This window comes from Bufo gargarizans, chromosome 9, assembly GCF_014858855.1.
Source record: "Bufo gargarizans isolate SCDJY-AF-19 chromosome 9, ASM1485885v1, whole genome shotgun sequence".
NCBI lineage: Eukaryota > Metazoa > Chordata > Amphibia > Anura > Bufonidae > Bufo > Bufo gargarizans.
Window position 1 is genome coordinate 29,269,254 of NC_058088.1, and position 14,839 is coordinate 29,284,092.

General features: G+C 44.3%; 1 protein-coding gene across 4 annotated transcripts in view; it reads right to left on the reverse strand.

The window, feature by feature from the left end:
* The window catches only part of TMLHE (trimethyllysine hydroxylase, epsilon), a 61,079-nt gene that overhangs the window by 24,701 nt on the left and 21,539 nt on the right, over nucleotides 1-14,839 (reverse strand). The window contains exons 2-6 of one of the 4 annotated variants that reach the window (XM_044305965.1): nucleotides 10,850-10,912; nucleotides 10,675-10,721; nucleotides 5,587-5,676; nucleotides 1,283-1,464; nucleotides 65-241 (exon numbers count right to left, since the gene is read on the reverse strand). In XM_044305965.1, coding sequence (XP_044161900.1) covers nucleotides 65-241; nucleotides 1,283-1,463 — 358 coding nt within the window. In that variant the 5' untranslated portion in view covers nucleotide 1,464; nucleotides 5,587-5,676; nucleotides 10,675-10,721; nucleotides 10,850-10,912. Of the gene's footprint in view, nucleotides 1-64; nucleotides 242-1,282; nucleotides 1,465-2,234; nucleotides 2,348-5,586; nucleotides 5,677-7,623; nucleotides 7,643-10,674; nucleotides 10,722-10,849; nucleotides 10,913-14,839 lie in introns of those variants that run through there. The other 3 variants (XM_044305966.1, XM_044305964.1, XM_044305967.1) reach the window with 3 other exon arrangements.

The window sequence follows — 14,839 nt, forward strand, 5'->3', positions numbered from 1 at the left end:
AGGATAAAAAACTGTCAGATTGTGACTAAAGCTAGATGTAATTCACAGATCAATGGCTACTTACATGTCAGGTACAGAGTGGTCTCATCTACTCGAACTTGTGCCGGTTTGATGTCCAGTTCCACGCTGGCCGTGTCCAGACTGCGTTGGTTGGTTTTGGTATTATAACATGAGGCTGAGCGACAATGATCCCGAAGCCAGACATAGTCAAAGTGCATGCATGTACCGGAGTATATCAGTTCTGGAGAAAGACATCATTTAAAGGGAGTCTGTCAGCAGTTTTGACTATGCCAAACTGCTGAGAGCACTAGATAAGGGCTGTGGAGAGCAGGACAAACATACCTATGATAGAGGTTTTCTTAACAGCAGTAGTGTGAAAATGAACTTTTATTCTGCCAAGTTCTACTCTCTTAAGTACCCAGGAGGTGGAGCTTCACTGGGAAGTGCTCTCTGCATTGCTCTGCTTCACAGTCCCTCCCCTCTGGGTGACAGCATTAGTGATCTCCTTTTTGCATTCTACAGCTGTGACTCAGAGTACAGAGGAGGGGCTCTGAAGCAGCTCAGTGCAGAGAGAACTACAGTGAAGCCCCGCCTCCTGGACACTTAAGAAAACAGAATTCAGCAGAATAAACCTTCATATTCTCACTACTCGTGATGAGAAAAGCTCCACAAAAGGTATATTTGTGCTGCTCTCTCCAGCCCCTACCTCGTGCTGTAAGCAGTATAGCATGGTCCAAACTGCTGACAGACTCCCTTTAGTAAATATACAACAATGTTAATCTATGGATATATAGTAGAGCAAAACAGTAACCAAAAGTAGAACTAGAAGTGCAATTTAATTCTCATCTAATTTAGAAGCTCCCTACTATGAGCTAAAAAATAATTGGTTTCTTATGCTTTCTTAAATGAGCAAAAATCTAGATTTTTCATCCCTTACAGTTTATATTCTGTATCAGGCTTGAACTGGCCCACAAGGGAACAGGTGAATCCCACAATGGGCCCCTGAGCAAGGTGGGCCCCTAGTTCCCCACCCCTTGCTAAAGATGCACATGGCACAGTAGACTGACATACAGATAGACTGGTTGAAATGCTATATAGTACACGGTCTATGTCCACATGAAAAACTGGGTAGTGTGTGCAAGTAGTATATGCATGTAGCTTTACAGTGGGCGCCCAGAATGTATTTAAGGGTGGGCCCTAGGAACCCCAGTGTTTTGTATACTGACAGCAAATGCCAACTGAACAATAATTGTTACTCATTTCCCAAGAAGTCTCAACTCACCAAAATGATCAGCATGTAAGACCCATGAGCATTCCCGAGCCTCTGGAGCAGTACCGAACCATCGAACAATTGAAGCAGAAGACCTTTGCAATTTGGGTGTCCACTGATGTTGTCGTTTAGCCACTTTGGTTAGAAGCCTTCTGGTTTCTGGGAAGAGCCAGGCCAGCCTGCGACACCACATCCTGTTCCAGGAGAGAATGGCATCAGCGATGAGTGAAGATGAGCATAGGACAGAAGTAGTCTGCCGAGAGGAGCAGAAATCAACCAACAGCATATCACAGAGAAAGTGACAGAAAACGGGATAAACCACAACTTAAAACCAACAGGAACAAACAGAAAAAATGAGTGTGAGAAAATCTGACTTTTCTGAAAAATTTGAAAAATTCTGCAGAGGGTAGCAGAAAGTGACCAGCGGCAAATCACTGAGAAAGTGACAGAAAAGGGGGTAAACCACTAAAGCTACAGGGACAAACAATAAAAATGAGCGTGAGAAAATTAGACTTTTCGAGAAACTTAATAAGATTTTGCAGAGGAGCAGAAAGTGACCAATAGCAAATCACAGAGAAAGTGACAGAAAACACTAATTAAAAGCAAACAGGAACAAGCAATAAAAAGGAGTGGGAGAAAATCTGATTTATAGGGAAATTTAGTAATTTTCTGCAGAGGGGAGCAGAAATTGACCAACGGCAAATCACAGAGAAAGTGATAGAAAAGGGGGTAAAGCACTAAATAAAAACTAAACAAAAACAAACAATAAAAATAAGTGGGAGAAAATCTGACTTTTCAAGAAACTTAAGATTTTGCAGAGAGGAGAAGAAAGCGACCAACAGCAAATCACAGAGAAAGTGACAGAAAAGTGAGTAAAAGACTAAATATTAGCAACAGGAACAAACAGAAAAAAATTAGTGGGAGAAAATCTGACTTTTCAGGAAACCTTGTAAGAGGTCAGCACCTATTGTGTCCCCGCTCCAGGTCTCAGCTGTATAGTCAGCCATCAACAGCAAGCAATTAGGAAAGTTAGACTGCCTTTGGGCATGGCTCGGACCAACTCCGAATGTCAATATGTTCCTAGGAAGAAGAGCGACTGCTATTTGCACTGAACTCGCACATCTAGAGAATTTGGTTTTAAGCCAGTAGCCTAATCTCTCCAGGGTGGAAGGCAAAGATAAGCGGCTGGTGAGCAGACACAGCCTGGTTACACTGAAGCCTTTACCAGCGGGGCACTGCTAATTCATAAAGCAGATGTCCTCTCAGCCGTGCGCCTCTTACAGATCTTAAAGTGCACATCAAAAGAGACCCACAGACCTGTCTCCCTGCAATATTAATTACAGCAAAGATTACATGGCAAAAAGGACACAAACAACCTCTGCACATTTTTAGTAGTTTTCTTCTACTATAAAGACTTTGCACCTAATTTATCAACAGTGAATTTTTTTTATTTTGTCTTCATATTTGTCAATTTGTGTTAAGGCAACGGTCCCTGTGCCATATTTATAAAAGAGGTGCATAGCAATTGTTAAAGGGGTTGTCTCACTTCAGTAAGTGGCCTTTATCATGTAGAGAAAGTTAACACAAGGCACTTACTAATGTATTGTGATTGTCCATATTGCATATTGCTTCCTTTGCTGGCTGGATTCATTTTTCCATCACATTATACACTGCTTGTTTCCATGGTTATGACCACCCTGCAATCCATCAGCGGTGGCCGTGTTTGCACACTAAAGTAAAAAACGCCAGCCTATGTGCACTCCCACGGTCCCGGCCACCAGAGAGGCCTGTACTTTTTCATAAAGTGTGCAAGCACGACCACCGCTGATGGACTGCAGGGTGGTCGCAACCATGGAAAAAAGTATATAATGCGATGGAAAAATGAAAGAAGCCAGCCAAGGAGGCAATATGGAGAATCACAATACATTAGTAAGTGCCTTGTATTAACTTTGTCTACATGATAAATGCCATTTGCGGAAGTGAGACAACCCCTTTAAGTGTCTATGAAGGGTCTCATTTATCCAGGTCATGGTATATCAGAAGTTCTAAGTCAAAGCAACTGGACTTGTATTTTCTCTGGAAGATGGCTTTCTCAATTAGGGCTCATGCACACGACCGTATTTTTTATCCATATCCGATCCTCATGAGGCCACACAAGATGAGGAAAACACACCGTGTACTGTCCGCGTCTATATGTCTGTTCTGTGGCCCCCGCAAAAAAACAGGACATGTCGTATACTTATCTGTTTTACGGACAAGGATAGGACTGTTCTATAGATGGCAGGATGTTCCGTTCCACAAAAGGACTTCATGAGAGTAAAATGGGTGAAGCTAATAGATGTGATTAAACAACCTCTTACAATGCTCTCCTAACACCTCTCCTGAGGCAGTTTAATCACACGAATAGCTTCAGTCATGCACATTGCAGTCAACATCTTACTTCCATGAGGTACTTGACCTGGTATAGATTAGGATAAACAGGTTATGCTGACTGAAGGGCGAGTCACGAGTATTTAATGTCAGAGATTTCTTGTACAAGTCATTCTAATTAGAAATCCAAAACATCTTGAAGAGAAAACACAAGAAGTCCAGTTGCTTTGACTTATGGCTACTGCCACAAGCTCTGGGGTAGTGGCTCTGTCTGTAACAGTCAATCACAGTTGCAATCCCCACACTGATGCTTCCTAGGGTCAGGGCAGTGTTAGGAGGACACATCCTTTTTTCTCCCGAAGCATACCCTGATTTTGGAGCTCCTGCCTGATGGTAGTTAGTGTGCTGTTGGTATTATAGGTTTGGTGTGGCTGAAAGGCAAGAGGTGTAGGGTGCGGTGGCCGTATGATGCTGGAGTCAATAAACAGGCTAGTTGTAAAAAAATAAATGTTTCTCTGTACTTAAATGCAGAATGAGAGTTGCAACAAAGTTCCAAACAATTCACAGTGCAAATCTTCCCAGATCACAATAGATGGATGTATGCAAGGATGGGAATCGTAGTACTCTTTCCCTCTCTCCCTAAGCAGAACCTCAGCAATATTACTGTTACAATGGGGGATGTGATTTTCAACTGAGGAATACAGGATTAAGACCATGTCCAAGTGTGAAGGGTGTTTTAGCAATGCTTCTCTCACTGCAGTAATGTCTGTTGCAGCCTTAGGCTACATGCACATGAACGTATTTTGTTTCTATGTCAGTTCCGTTTTTTTGCGGATAGGATGCGGAACCATTCATTTCAATGGGTCCGCAAAAAATGCTGACAGCACACCGTGTACTATCCGCATCCGCATGTCCTATTCTTATCCATTTTGCGTACAAGGATAGGCATTATTACAATGGATCCACAAAAAAAAAAAAAACATGCCATATGGTTGTCATCCGTTTTTTTTTTGCGGCTCTGCGATTTGCAGACCGCAAACCACATACGTTTGTGTGCATGTAGCCTTAAACAGCAAAATACCTTACTGACTGACTCCAATGCTCGGCCATACAGATTCTGGACCTTCTGAGTTTACTCTTTATCTCTCTTTCTGAAGTACTGTAAAAATGGGGAGAACTTTCTCTGGAGTAGATATTCCTCAGAGATGGTGGTTCTTTGGCTTAGTCCTGGGAGGAGTGAAGCACTTGTAGCTTCTCCCCCTAGTTCTACTAACTCAAGAGTGACTATGCTGAGCTAGGGGTGCATCTAAATCCACACTTAAGCTCTTGCAGGGGCTGAGTTACGATTGTTAACCCTGACCGATCCATACAAAAGCTATTCTGGGTCAAATATAATGCATCAATACACTAAATAACATTACATGACTAGAAACAGTTTGCAATTACCCTGGTCTGGGTTACAGCTCTACTGATATAGCAATTGTTAAATTTAGCACTGGAAAACTATCACATTCTGACTTATTTTCACTTGCCAGTGCGACGACAGGTCAGGAGCAGAGTGAAGTTGAGACATTTTTGGGGAGTTTTCCAAATGCCCCAATAATAAATAAGACCAAAAACCAACATACTCTATAAGAACACCCACAAAGCAGCTGGATTTCTGAAATTGACCTAGCAGGCACAAAAAAATAACTTTTTGTCATTTGTCTTACAAGTAAAACAGCAAAAAAGTGGCAATCTACTCCAAAATAAAGACAAAACGAGTTAGATAAATCGGGGCCTTTATTTGTAGGATTAACTAGGATGGTTAGCAGCGTAGGCTGTCAATATAAAAATATTGGAAAGCCCCTTTAAGAATGAATCAAGAGACTTCTGGCTTTCATCAAAAGCATAATGAAGACGGTAAAGAAATAAAAGCAAATTAAAAGGAGTAAAAACCTACAAACCTTCTAAAGTGGCGTCTTCAAAAGCAGTCCTTACTGAAGAACCAGGAACTCTGCAGTAATCTTCAACTACTCCTAAGGTATCAAAGGTTGCTGCAGGGCAAAAAAATACAAATCACGAGTGATGCAAATAGGAATAAGGGGGTTAAAGGTCTAGCATTTCACATTCACTGACTTGGTGGGGATTTATATTGTGGTGAACAAAATTATTAATTTACACAACAAAGTTAGTGAATGCAGCTACAAAACCCATTTCACAGTCTGCAGGAAGCATCAGTATGAGTGTTAGGGCATGCTGTGGCTTCTCGGACCTGTAATATGCCTTATATGCAGATTTGCTGAGGATTTAACTATTTGGATCTTCTATTAGTTTGCTGCAAAATCTTATGCAACAATTGCTTTTATGCTATCTGGCAGAGGTTTTCTTCCCTGGAGTCATTGCTTCCCGGACAGAATGAAGTGCAACATATGACTTGGTGCCATAAAACAGAAATGTTGGGAATCTACGTGCTCCTGTACAGCGCCCGTGCGCATGAGCCCCAAATAAGTGTGCAGAGAGCTGCCCAGTCCTTCAGTAGACACCGATGATGGGAACAGGTCTCAAAACAGGACACAAAAGGAAATATTGCTAAACTTTGCCATTGGGAAGGTTTCCCATGCCCTTGTTCTGAAACGGTTCTGGTCTTAGTCAATAATAAAGGACAGGACTTCAGTGTAAATTTAGCCTAAAATATTCACTATGAGAAACTTGAATAGCTCCTAGATGGGACAAACCCAGGCACTCAGCATATACACAGATATAATACAAAAATGTATATCCAAAAATGTATCTTTATTGAAATTGATAAAACAAATAAATAGATGCATAAATTGGCAAAGACAAACACAACCACATGGAGAGTGTACAAAACACGGGACATCAGGTTATAGCATTGCAAGTAGTTGGAAAGGTGGGATAAAAAAAAAACAAGTATAAATAAATATAAAATCAAACCATGTGGCTCCCCCACCTAGATAAAAAACCATGATTCCCAACATATACACAATACAGACCTGGCTAGTGGCACCTCCCATAGACCCCGACACATGTTTCGCATCAGCTTCCTCAGGGGGAGTATTCCAGTTTTGTGTTTTATTGCTCATTGGTCTCCTATGAGAAACTTGACCAAAACAGCCATAAATGCAAAATTATATGTAAAGCTCTTTGAAATACCTGTGGTCTAGAGCTTCAGGCTGTGATCACCACTTAAGGAACTGCCTTTTTATTTTTGGACTTCACAAAGGCAAAGAGAAAATTATGATATAGTTTTCTATAGAAAATAAGAAGCTTTCAGGTCATAGTTATCATGTGTCGGGGCCCAAGGGGCGTCAAGTAAACAGAACATGGCAACACAGACCAGCAGCTACAATTAGCAGAGCTGCATCAGGACGTACAGATGTATGCACAGGCGCATTCCATGGAACAGCGGGTGTGGACCCACTGCGCCACTGACTGGCAATACTCTGGAGGGGTGAAACTAAGCAACTCCCTGGTATTCACTAGAGCCTCAGATGGTAACGATAGACTTGAGCCAGTAAGGTAGTTGCCAGCGGCTACTCCAGAGCAATCCCCTAGTCAGTGACAACTTGTCCAGACAGACTAGGAGGTACCTGAATTAGGTACCAGCAGGAAGCGTAGACAGGCAGGCAGAGACGAAACCTGGATCAACGGCACAAAACAAGAGAAACACAGATCAGAGATACAAGGCACAGAACAGGCTAGAGATTCATACAGGCTAGAGATTCCCCCTCCGGGGAAGCCAGGGACCCTCTCACGAAAGGCAGACACAGAACAGACAACAAACGGATGCAGTTACGCACTGCTAGGCGAACAAGGTAAAGATCAGGAACATAACATAATACAGGGCAGGTACAGAGCAGGACATGACATAAAACCCCAAAACAGAGCAGGTACAGACAAACGAAGACCAACAATGTAAAACCAGGTGACATCATGCAGAAGTGTAACAGGAACCCCAGGACAGAAGCAAGGTACTATACCTAGCCAGGCACAGACAAGACTGAAAATGACTTCCAGCCCCACAGCCACTAGATGGATAAGGCTGGATAATGAGGGCACCTGGAAAGCCCCACCCAGGCACAGATCAACAGGCACAGATCAGGGAAGTTAACCCCAACAGAACCGGAGAACCGAACACAAGACAAACAGGCTGCAGCATATGCCATTGCCCCTGGCAACCAGCATACACGGAGACACCCGCAGCCATTATACCAGGGCACAACCAACCTGTGACACCACAGACAAACAAGGAAGCATCACGAGGAGAGCTAACATGCCAAGACACAACAGACATGGGGAGAGCAGCATACACAGGCAAGATAAAGACACCGCAGCCAGCACACAGCCCCCAGCCTGCACAGGTAACAGCCTGCAGCCAGTACGCAAGGGAGAATTCATCCAGTCTACATGGACAACTGTCACAATGAACCGCACTGTAGCAATAGTAACAGTTTGTAAGGCTAAAAGAAAGACATCTGTCCATCCAGTTCAGCCTGTTATCCTGCGATCGGCAAAATTCCTTCATGAGGTTGAAGCCAATTTTCCTCATTTTAGGGGAAAAAAACTCCCTGGATCAACGACCCATCTCTAGTAGCTATAGCCTGTAATATTATTACACTCCATAAATACATCCAGGCCCCACTTGAGCTCTTTTAGTGAACTCTCCATCACCACTTCCTCAGGCAGAGAGTTCCATAGTCTCACTGCTCTTACAGTAAAGAATCCTCTTCTGTATTTGTGTACAAACCTTCTTTCCTCCAGATGCAGAGGATGTCCCCTTGTCACAGTCACAGTCCTGGGGATAAATAGATGATGGGAGAGATCTCTGTACTGACCCCTGATATATTTATACATAGTTATTAGATCTCCGCTCAGTCGTCTTTTTTCTAAAGTGAAAAACCCTAATTTTGATAATCTTTCTGGGTACTGTAGTCCATTCATTCCAGTTATTACTTTAGTTGCCCTCCTCTGAACCCTCTCCAGCTCTGCTATGTCTGCCTTGTTCACAGAAGCCTAGAACTGTACACAGTACTCCATGTGTGGTCTGACTAGTAAGTATAATCTATATGAGGGGCCTGGGCATTTGGGGACATGTTTTGGACATTGGATAACCCCTTTAAATCACTTTTATTGCAATACAATTTCAGAAATTCTTTTAATTCCTGGAAATAAATCTGCAATGCACTATGCATTTGGTAACTAGAAAACAGTTATACACACTATGAATTTGTCCTCAGAAAAAGCAAAAAAAAAAGCTCTATATGCAAGTCCTGGAAATGCAGAGAATCATGTGCAAGACTAAATGGGAATAAAAGAAACATGTGAAAAGTAGGAGGTTCTGTCTAGCAGTTCTGAGATGACTGTAGGCATGCCCATTAGTAAGCTTCCTCCTCTCCTCAGTTTTTTTTTTTTACAGGAGGAACTTACTTTTTACAGGTTCAGGCATTGTAACTAAGGACCTAGGATCAGCATGAAGATACCTAGTATAAAGGACAGGTTAGAACTGATTTTCTATCATCACTAGAACACCCTGCTTATCACTGATTATAGTATAAGGGATAGGAGAGAACACAGGAGAGAGGTAAGAACTGATTTTCTATCACTACTAGAACATGCTGCTTATCATTGTGTATAGGATAAAGACAGGGGAGAACACAGCAGAGGTGAGAAATGATTATCTATCACCACTAGAACACTCTGCTCATCACTGTTTATAGTATAAGGACAGGAGAGAATTGAGAATGGATTTTCTATCACCACTAGACCGCCCTGCTGCCACGGTCCTTCCGGTGACACATATCAGGAGACTGGTGGAGCATGGAGGAATCTAACAGCCTCTTTGATTAAACTCTTGATTCAGTATTGTTGTTGTTAATGACCACATCCCTTGTTTTAGGTGTAGCTTAGTAGTCATTACTTCTACCCAATTTAGTCTTACCCCTCCCTTCTTGACTGTGCGGTAAGATAGATTAATTTGGTTTTGGAGGAGCTGGTTTGTGGTCCTTTCTGGAGTTCCTGCTCGTCCATCTCACTACAGAAGTTAAGTGTCACGTTTGTTTGTGTTTTGTTTTCCCCTCCTTGTTGGTTGTTACTAGGCCTCAGGGAGACGCTTTTTTTCTTCATCTGGGAAGGAACGGGTTGTCTCAGCCCTGCCAATATCCTTAGGAAACTTTAGGGTTTCCAGGGTCCCAGGTTCCAGGGTATGGGCATTCCTACCTTCAAGGGGTGCCCATACGGTTAGGAGTCAGGGACAGGAGTAGGGTTCTCTAGGAGGTAACCTTTTCCTTTCCCTAGCATTGAGGCCTAGTGGCTTTCCCTTTCCCTCCTGGTTGTCAGTGTGGCGATTCCTCCTATACCTCATCCTTGACATTATCTTATTGCCTAAAAAACTCCATTTTTGGCAGCTATGGATCCTATGTCTGCACTGGTCACGAAGCTGCAGGGGCTGTCTAGGGAGGTAGCGGACCTCAGCGCGACAGTCTTGCAGATTCAGAGACCACAGGCAACTGGTTCTGGTGGTGGGTACCTGCCCTGCCCTGAACCTACGGTTGCCCTCCCAGACAGATTTTCCAGGGGTAGTGACAATGCCATTAGATTCAGGGAGTTGGGTAAATTATACTTTAAATTGCGTCCATACTCTTCTGGGGATGAGTGTCAACGTGTGGGTATGATCATTTTATAGCTTTTTCTCTGCTGACCGGATCACCATCCCTCCGGTTGGTAGATGATTTTTTTAGAGCCTTGGGTCTTATTTACGAGGACTTGGATCGGATCTCTCAGGCCGAGACCAAGTTACGTGGTTTACGGCAGGGAGAGCACTCCGCAGAGATCTATTGCTCTGAATTTAGCCAGTTCTGTCAGGGTCTATCTGAGAGGCTGAGGACGCGTTGGCCTTTCATAAAAAACCTGAGTCATTGGAAGCAGCTATGTCCCTTGCTCTACGTCTTGATAGTTGCTTGAGGGAGAGATCTAAGAGTCCTCACCCTCAGGATGTACTGTCAAATAAGGTGGCAGCTTCCTTTAACACTTACGCCTTGTGATGAGCCTATGCAGTTAGGCGGAGCTGCTCCTGGGACTGCTGGCAAAAAAAAGGATATTTTGTGAATATTTCTCCGTATATACAGCGTCAAGGTGAAAAAAAAACCCTAAAAACTTCTAATCCCCAAATTACTATTGGTGGTGTGGGTGGGGAGCAAGAAAACTTACTTTTGTCATTTACTGGTGGTACCCGATTTCTCCTGTCTGCCGAGGTGGTGCTGAAGTCTAGAGCTGTGGAAAACAAGGTATTTAATCGAAAGTGGGGCAGGGGTTAACCTGATTGATAGACAGTTTGTTTGTATTCATGGGTTGACTACTAGTGCATTAGAGAAAAGTATTTTTGTCTTTGCAATTGAGTCAGCACCTCTTATCCAGAAATGCTTGTCGCAGGTGGTGAATGACATCCATTTAAGAGTGGGTGATTTTCATCAGGAAGCCATTTCATGTTTTATCAATTTAGCGCAGGGCAAAGGAGAGCATCTGAGCATGAAGTGCTCCGATGTTCAAGTCAGGGGGCTGCCGGGGTGAAAATGGAGGTATGTCCAGGTTCAGCTCTGAACCCGGGAAACCCCTTTAATAGATCGTTCTCTGTGGTTACCACTAAAACTGTACCCTTGTTCATTTACAAAATTTCTGATGTATTTTCTGAGTGGTAACCAGGAGTTGCCTCCGCGTCGGGAGTATGATTGTCCCGTCAATCTTATTCCCGGAGCTAAACTGCCCAAATCTTGGTTGTATAATCTTTCGGAACCTGAAAGAAAGGTCATGCGAGAGTATATTACCGAGAGTTTGGCGAAGGGACATATCAGACCATCCAAATCCCCAGTGGCTGCTGGGTTTTTCTTTGTAAAATAAAAGATGGTACTCTTAGGCCAATTCTGGACTTCCGTGAGCTCAACCATATTACTGAGGGGAGCATATAATTTGGTAAGGATCAAGGAGGGGGACGAATGGAAGACGTATTTTAATACCCCTGAGGGTCATTTGAGAATCTGGTCATGCCTTTTGGGTTAACCAATGCTCCAGCAGTTTTTCAACACTTTGTCAATGACATCTTTCAACATCTGGTGGGGAGGTTTGTTGTTGTATATCTGGATGACATACTAATTTATTCTCCAGACATGGAGACTCATCAGGATAATATGAGACAGGTGTTACAGATCCTAAGGGAGAATAAGTTGTATGCTAAGATGGAAAAGTCTGGGTTACCTGCTCTCATCCTCAGGATTTCGTATGGATCCTGAGAAAGTCTGTGGTGTGTTGGACTGGGATCGACCTAAAAATCTGAAAGTGCTTATGCGTTTTTTTGGGTTCACCAACTACTACTGTAAATTCATCTTGAACTATTTGGCTGTGGTTAAACCTTTAACAGATATAACTAGAAAAGGTGCCGATATGGCTGTTTGGTCTTATGCGGCATTACAAGCCTTTTCTGCAGTGAAGGAATGTTTTGCTTCAGCCCCTATTCTGGTACAACCAGAAGTGTCACAGCCAGTCATTGTAGAGGTTGACGCGTCCGAGGTAGGGGTGGGAGCAGTTTTGTCGCAGGGTCCTTCACCTAGTAAATGGCGCCCATGTGCTTTTTTCGCAAAAAAAGAAATTATGATGTGGGTAATAGATAATTGCTGGCCATTAAGTTGGCTTTGGAGGAATGGCATCATTGGTTGGAAGCATCAATTCATCCTAGTACGGTGATTACTGATCACAAGAATCTGACTTACTTGGAATCAGCTAAATGACTGAACCCAAGGCAGGCCAGATGGTCGTTGTTTTTTTCACCAGATTTAACTTCATTGTCACCTACCTCCCTGGGGTTAAGAACATCAAGGCGGATGCTTTGACAAGCAGCTTTCCTGGGGGGAGGGGGGGTTTGATTCTAAAGATCCTAGTCCTATTTTGTTTGAAGGGGTAGTCATATCTGCCCGATATACTGATCTTGAGACAAGGGTCTTAGAGGCCCAGGAGGATGCACCGGACTCTTGTCCTCCGGGGACATCGTTTGTTCCCTCCGAATTACGTCACAAGGTGTTAAAGGAATATCACTGTATGGTGCTTACTGGACACCGTGGCAGGAGATCCACTGTCGATCTCATCTCTCGTAGATTTTGGTGGCCGGGTTTGCGTAAGTGTGTTGAGGACTATGTGTCAGCCTGTTGTACCTGTGCACGTGCTAAGGTAACACATACTCCGCCTTCCAGATCCCTTCTTCCGTTACCCATCCCGTCCAGACCTTGGACTCATTTGTCCGTGGATTTTATCATGGATTTACCGAATTCTGCAGAAAAGAAACGGGATTCTGGTGGTAGTTGATCGTTTTAGTAAGATGCCACATTTTATAGCATTACCTGCTCTACCTAAGGCCAAAACTCTTACACAGGTGTTTGTTGATAACATTGTGAAACTACATGGCATTTCCTCTTATGTGGTGTCTGATAGGAGGACTCAGTTTGTTTCCAGATTCTGGAAAGCGTTCTGTACTCAGCTGGGGGTGCAATTGTCCTTTTCTTCGGCTTTTCATCCTCAGGCTGTCCATTCAGTCGAACGGACAGAGTGAGCGCACCAATCAGAATCTGGAGACTTGCTTGAGATGCTTTTTTTTGGAGAACCAGGAGGAGTGGTCTTCATTCTTTTCATTAGCAGAGTTTGCCAATAATAACCGTGGACAGGAGTCCACTGAAAAGTCGCCGTTTTTGAGGGCATATGGGTTCCATCTGCAGTTTGGCACATTTTCTGGTTCTCAAACTTCCGGTATTCCTGAGGAGGAAAGATTTTCCTTTTCTTTGTCTTCTATTTGGCGGAAAATTCAAAATAGGATGAAAAAGATGGGCAACAAGTATAAGCGTGTGGCTGACAGGAGACGTATGAATGGTCCGGACCTGTCACGCCTACAATTTTTCAACAGTGGATCTCAACTGCGGATTTATTAGGATCAATCAGATATGAATCTCAGGCGTCACTCACAACCTCAACGGTGAGTTTGAGATTCTACCATCACGTGATCAGGAGAAAACAACTCTGGACGGCGCAGTTCTATTGCTTCATAGACTGCGGGTAGGTGTTTAGCATACGAGAATGTGGTAGCTGCCGCGGGGTTAACAGAGGCCACTCAACAAGGGACCTACACAGTTATCTCAGCCTGTATGTAAGTAAGGAGAGGTGCTCTCTCACAGAGAGGGTACTTGCGATTGGCAGCGGCTATGCGATGGTGGAGACTCCCTTGGAGACCGTAGTTTCAGGGCAGAGCGGATCCGTCTTCTTGATGTTAGTGAGGAGATGAGAAGGGTCCGGTTCCTAAGTGGGTCCGTCTTCCAGCTGGCAGTGGGGTTACTGGCGCGGGTCCAGTTGCGGTGCGGATCCGTCGCGCAGATGTCAGCGGGGTAGCTGGAGCGGGTCCGGTTGCGGTGCGGATCCGTCTCCCAGATGACAGTGAGGGAGACGTGCAAGCTTCGATCTCTTGATGTCCCAAACACAGGTGGTGAGGCAGCAGGCGTACCGACTACAATCACAGCACGCCATGCCGCCTCACCAGCCCCTTTAAATAGCAGCAGGAAGTGTCATAGGACCTTCTGATTGGCCCGGACGACTTCCGCGTTCCACCGTGGAACGCAGCCGCCGCGTCACAACCTGGAGCCCCCGCGCGTCTTCCGCGTTCCACGGTGGAACGCAAGGAGCGCGGCAGATGAAGAAAAGGCCGTCGCGTCGGCGGCATTACAGTATCCCCCCCTCAAAGGAACGCCTCCGGAGTTCTCCCTGGGAGTAGGCCGATCAGGATACCTACGATGGAACAAACGGGTCAATCTAGGAGCATGTACGTCCCGCGAGTCTTCCCAAGAATCATCCGCAGGAGTATAACCCTTCCATCGTATGAGATACTGTATAGATGATCCTCTTTTACGGGAGTCGAGTATCTTGTCGACTTCGTACTCAACCTCACCCTGGACCTGAATTGGGGGGCCAGGGGGGAAGGCTCTAAGGGGGAGTCGGTTAGGTTTGTACGGTTTAAGCAGGGAGACATGGAAGGAGGGATGGATTTTCCAGTCGGGAGGAAGAGTTAGGCGAACCGCATTTTGATTCAGGACTTTCTCGATGGGAAATGGCCCGATGTACTGACGACCGAGTTTCCTAGCGGGCACGTTAAGGCGGAGATTTCTCGTAGAC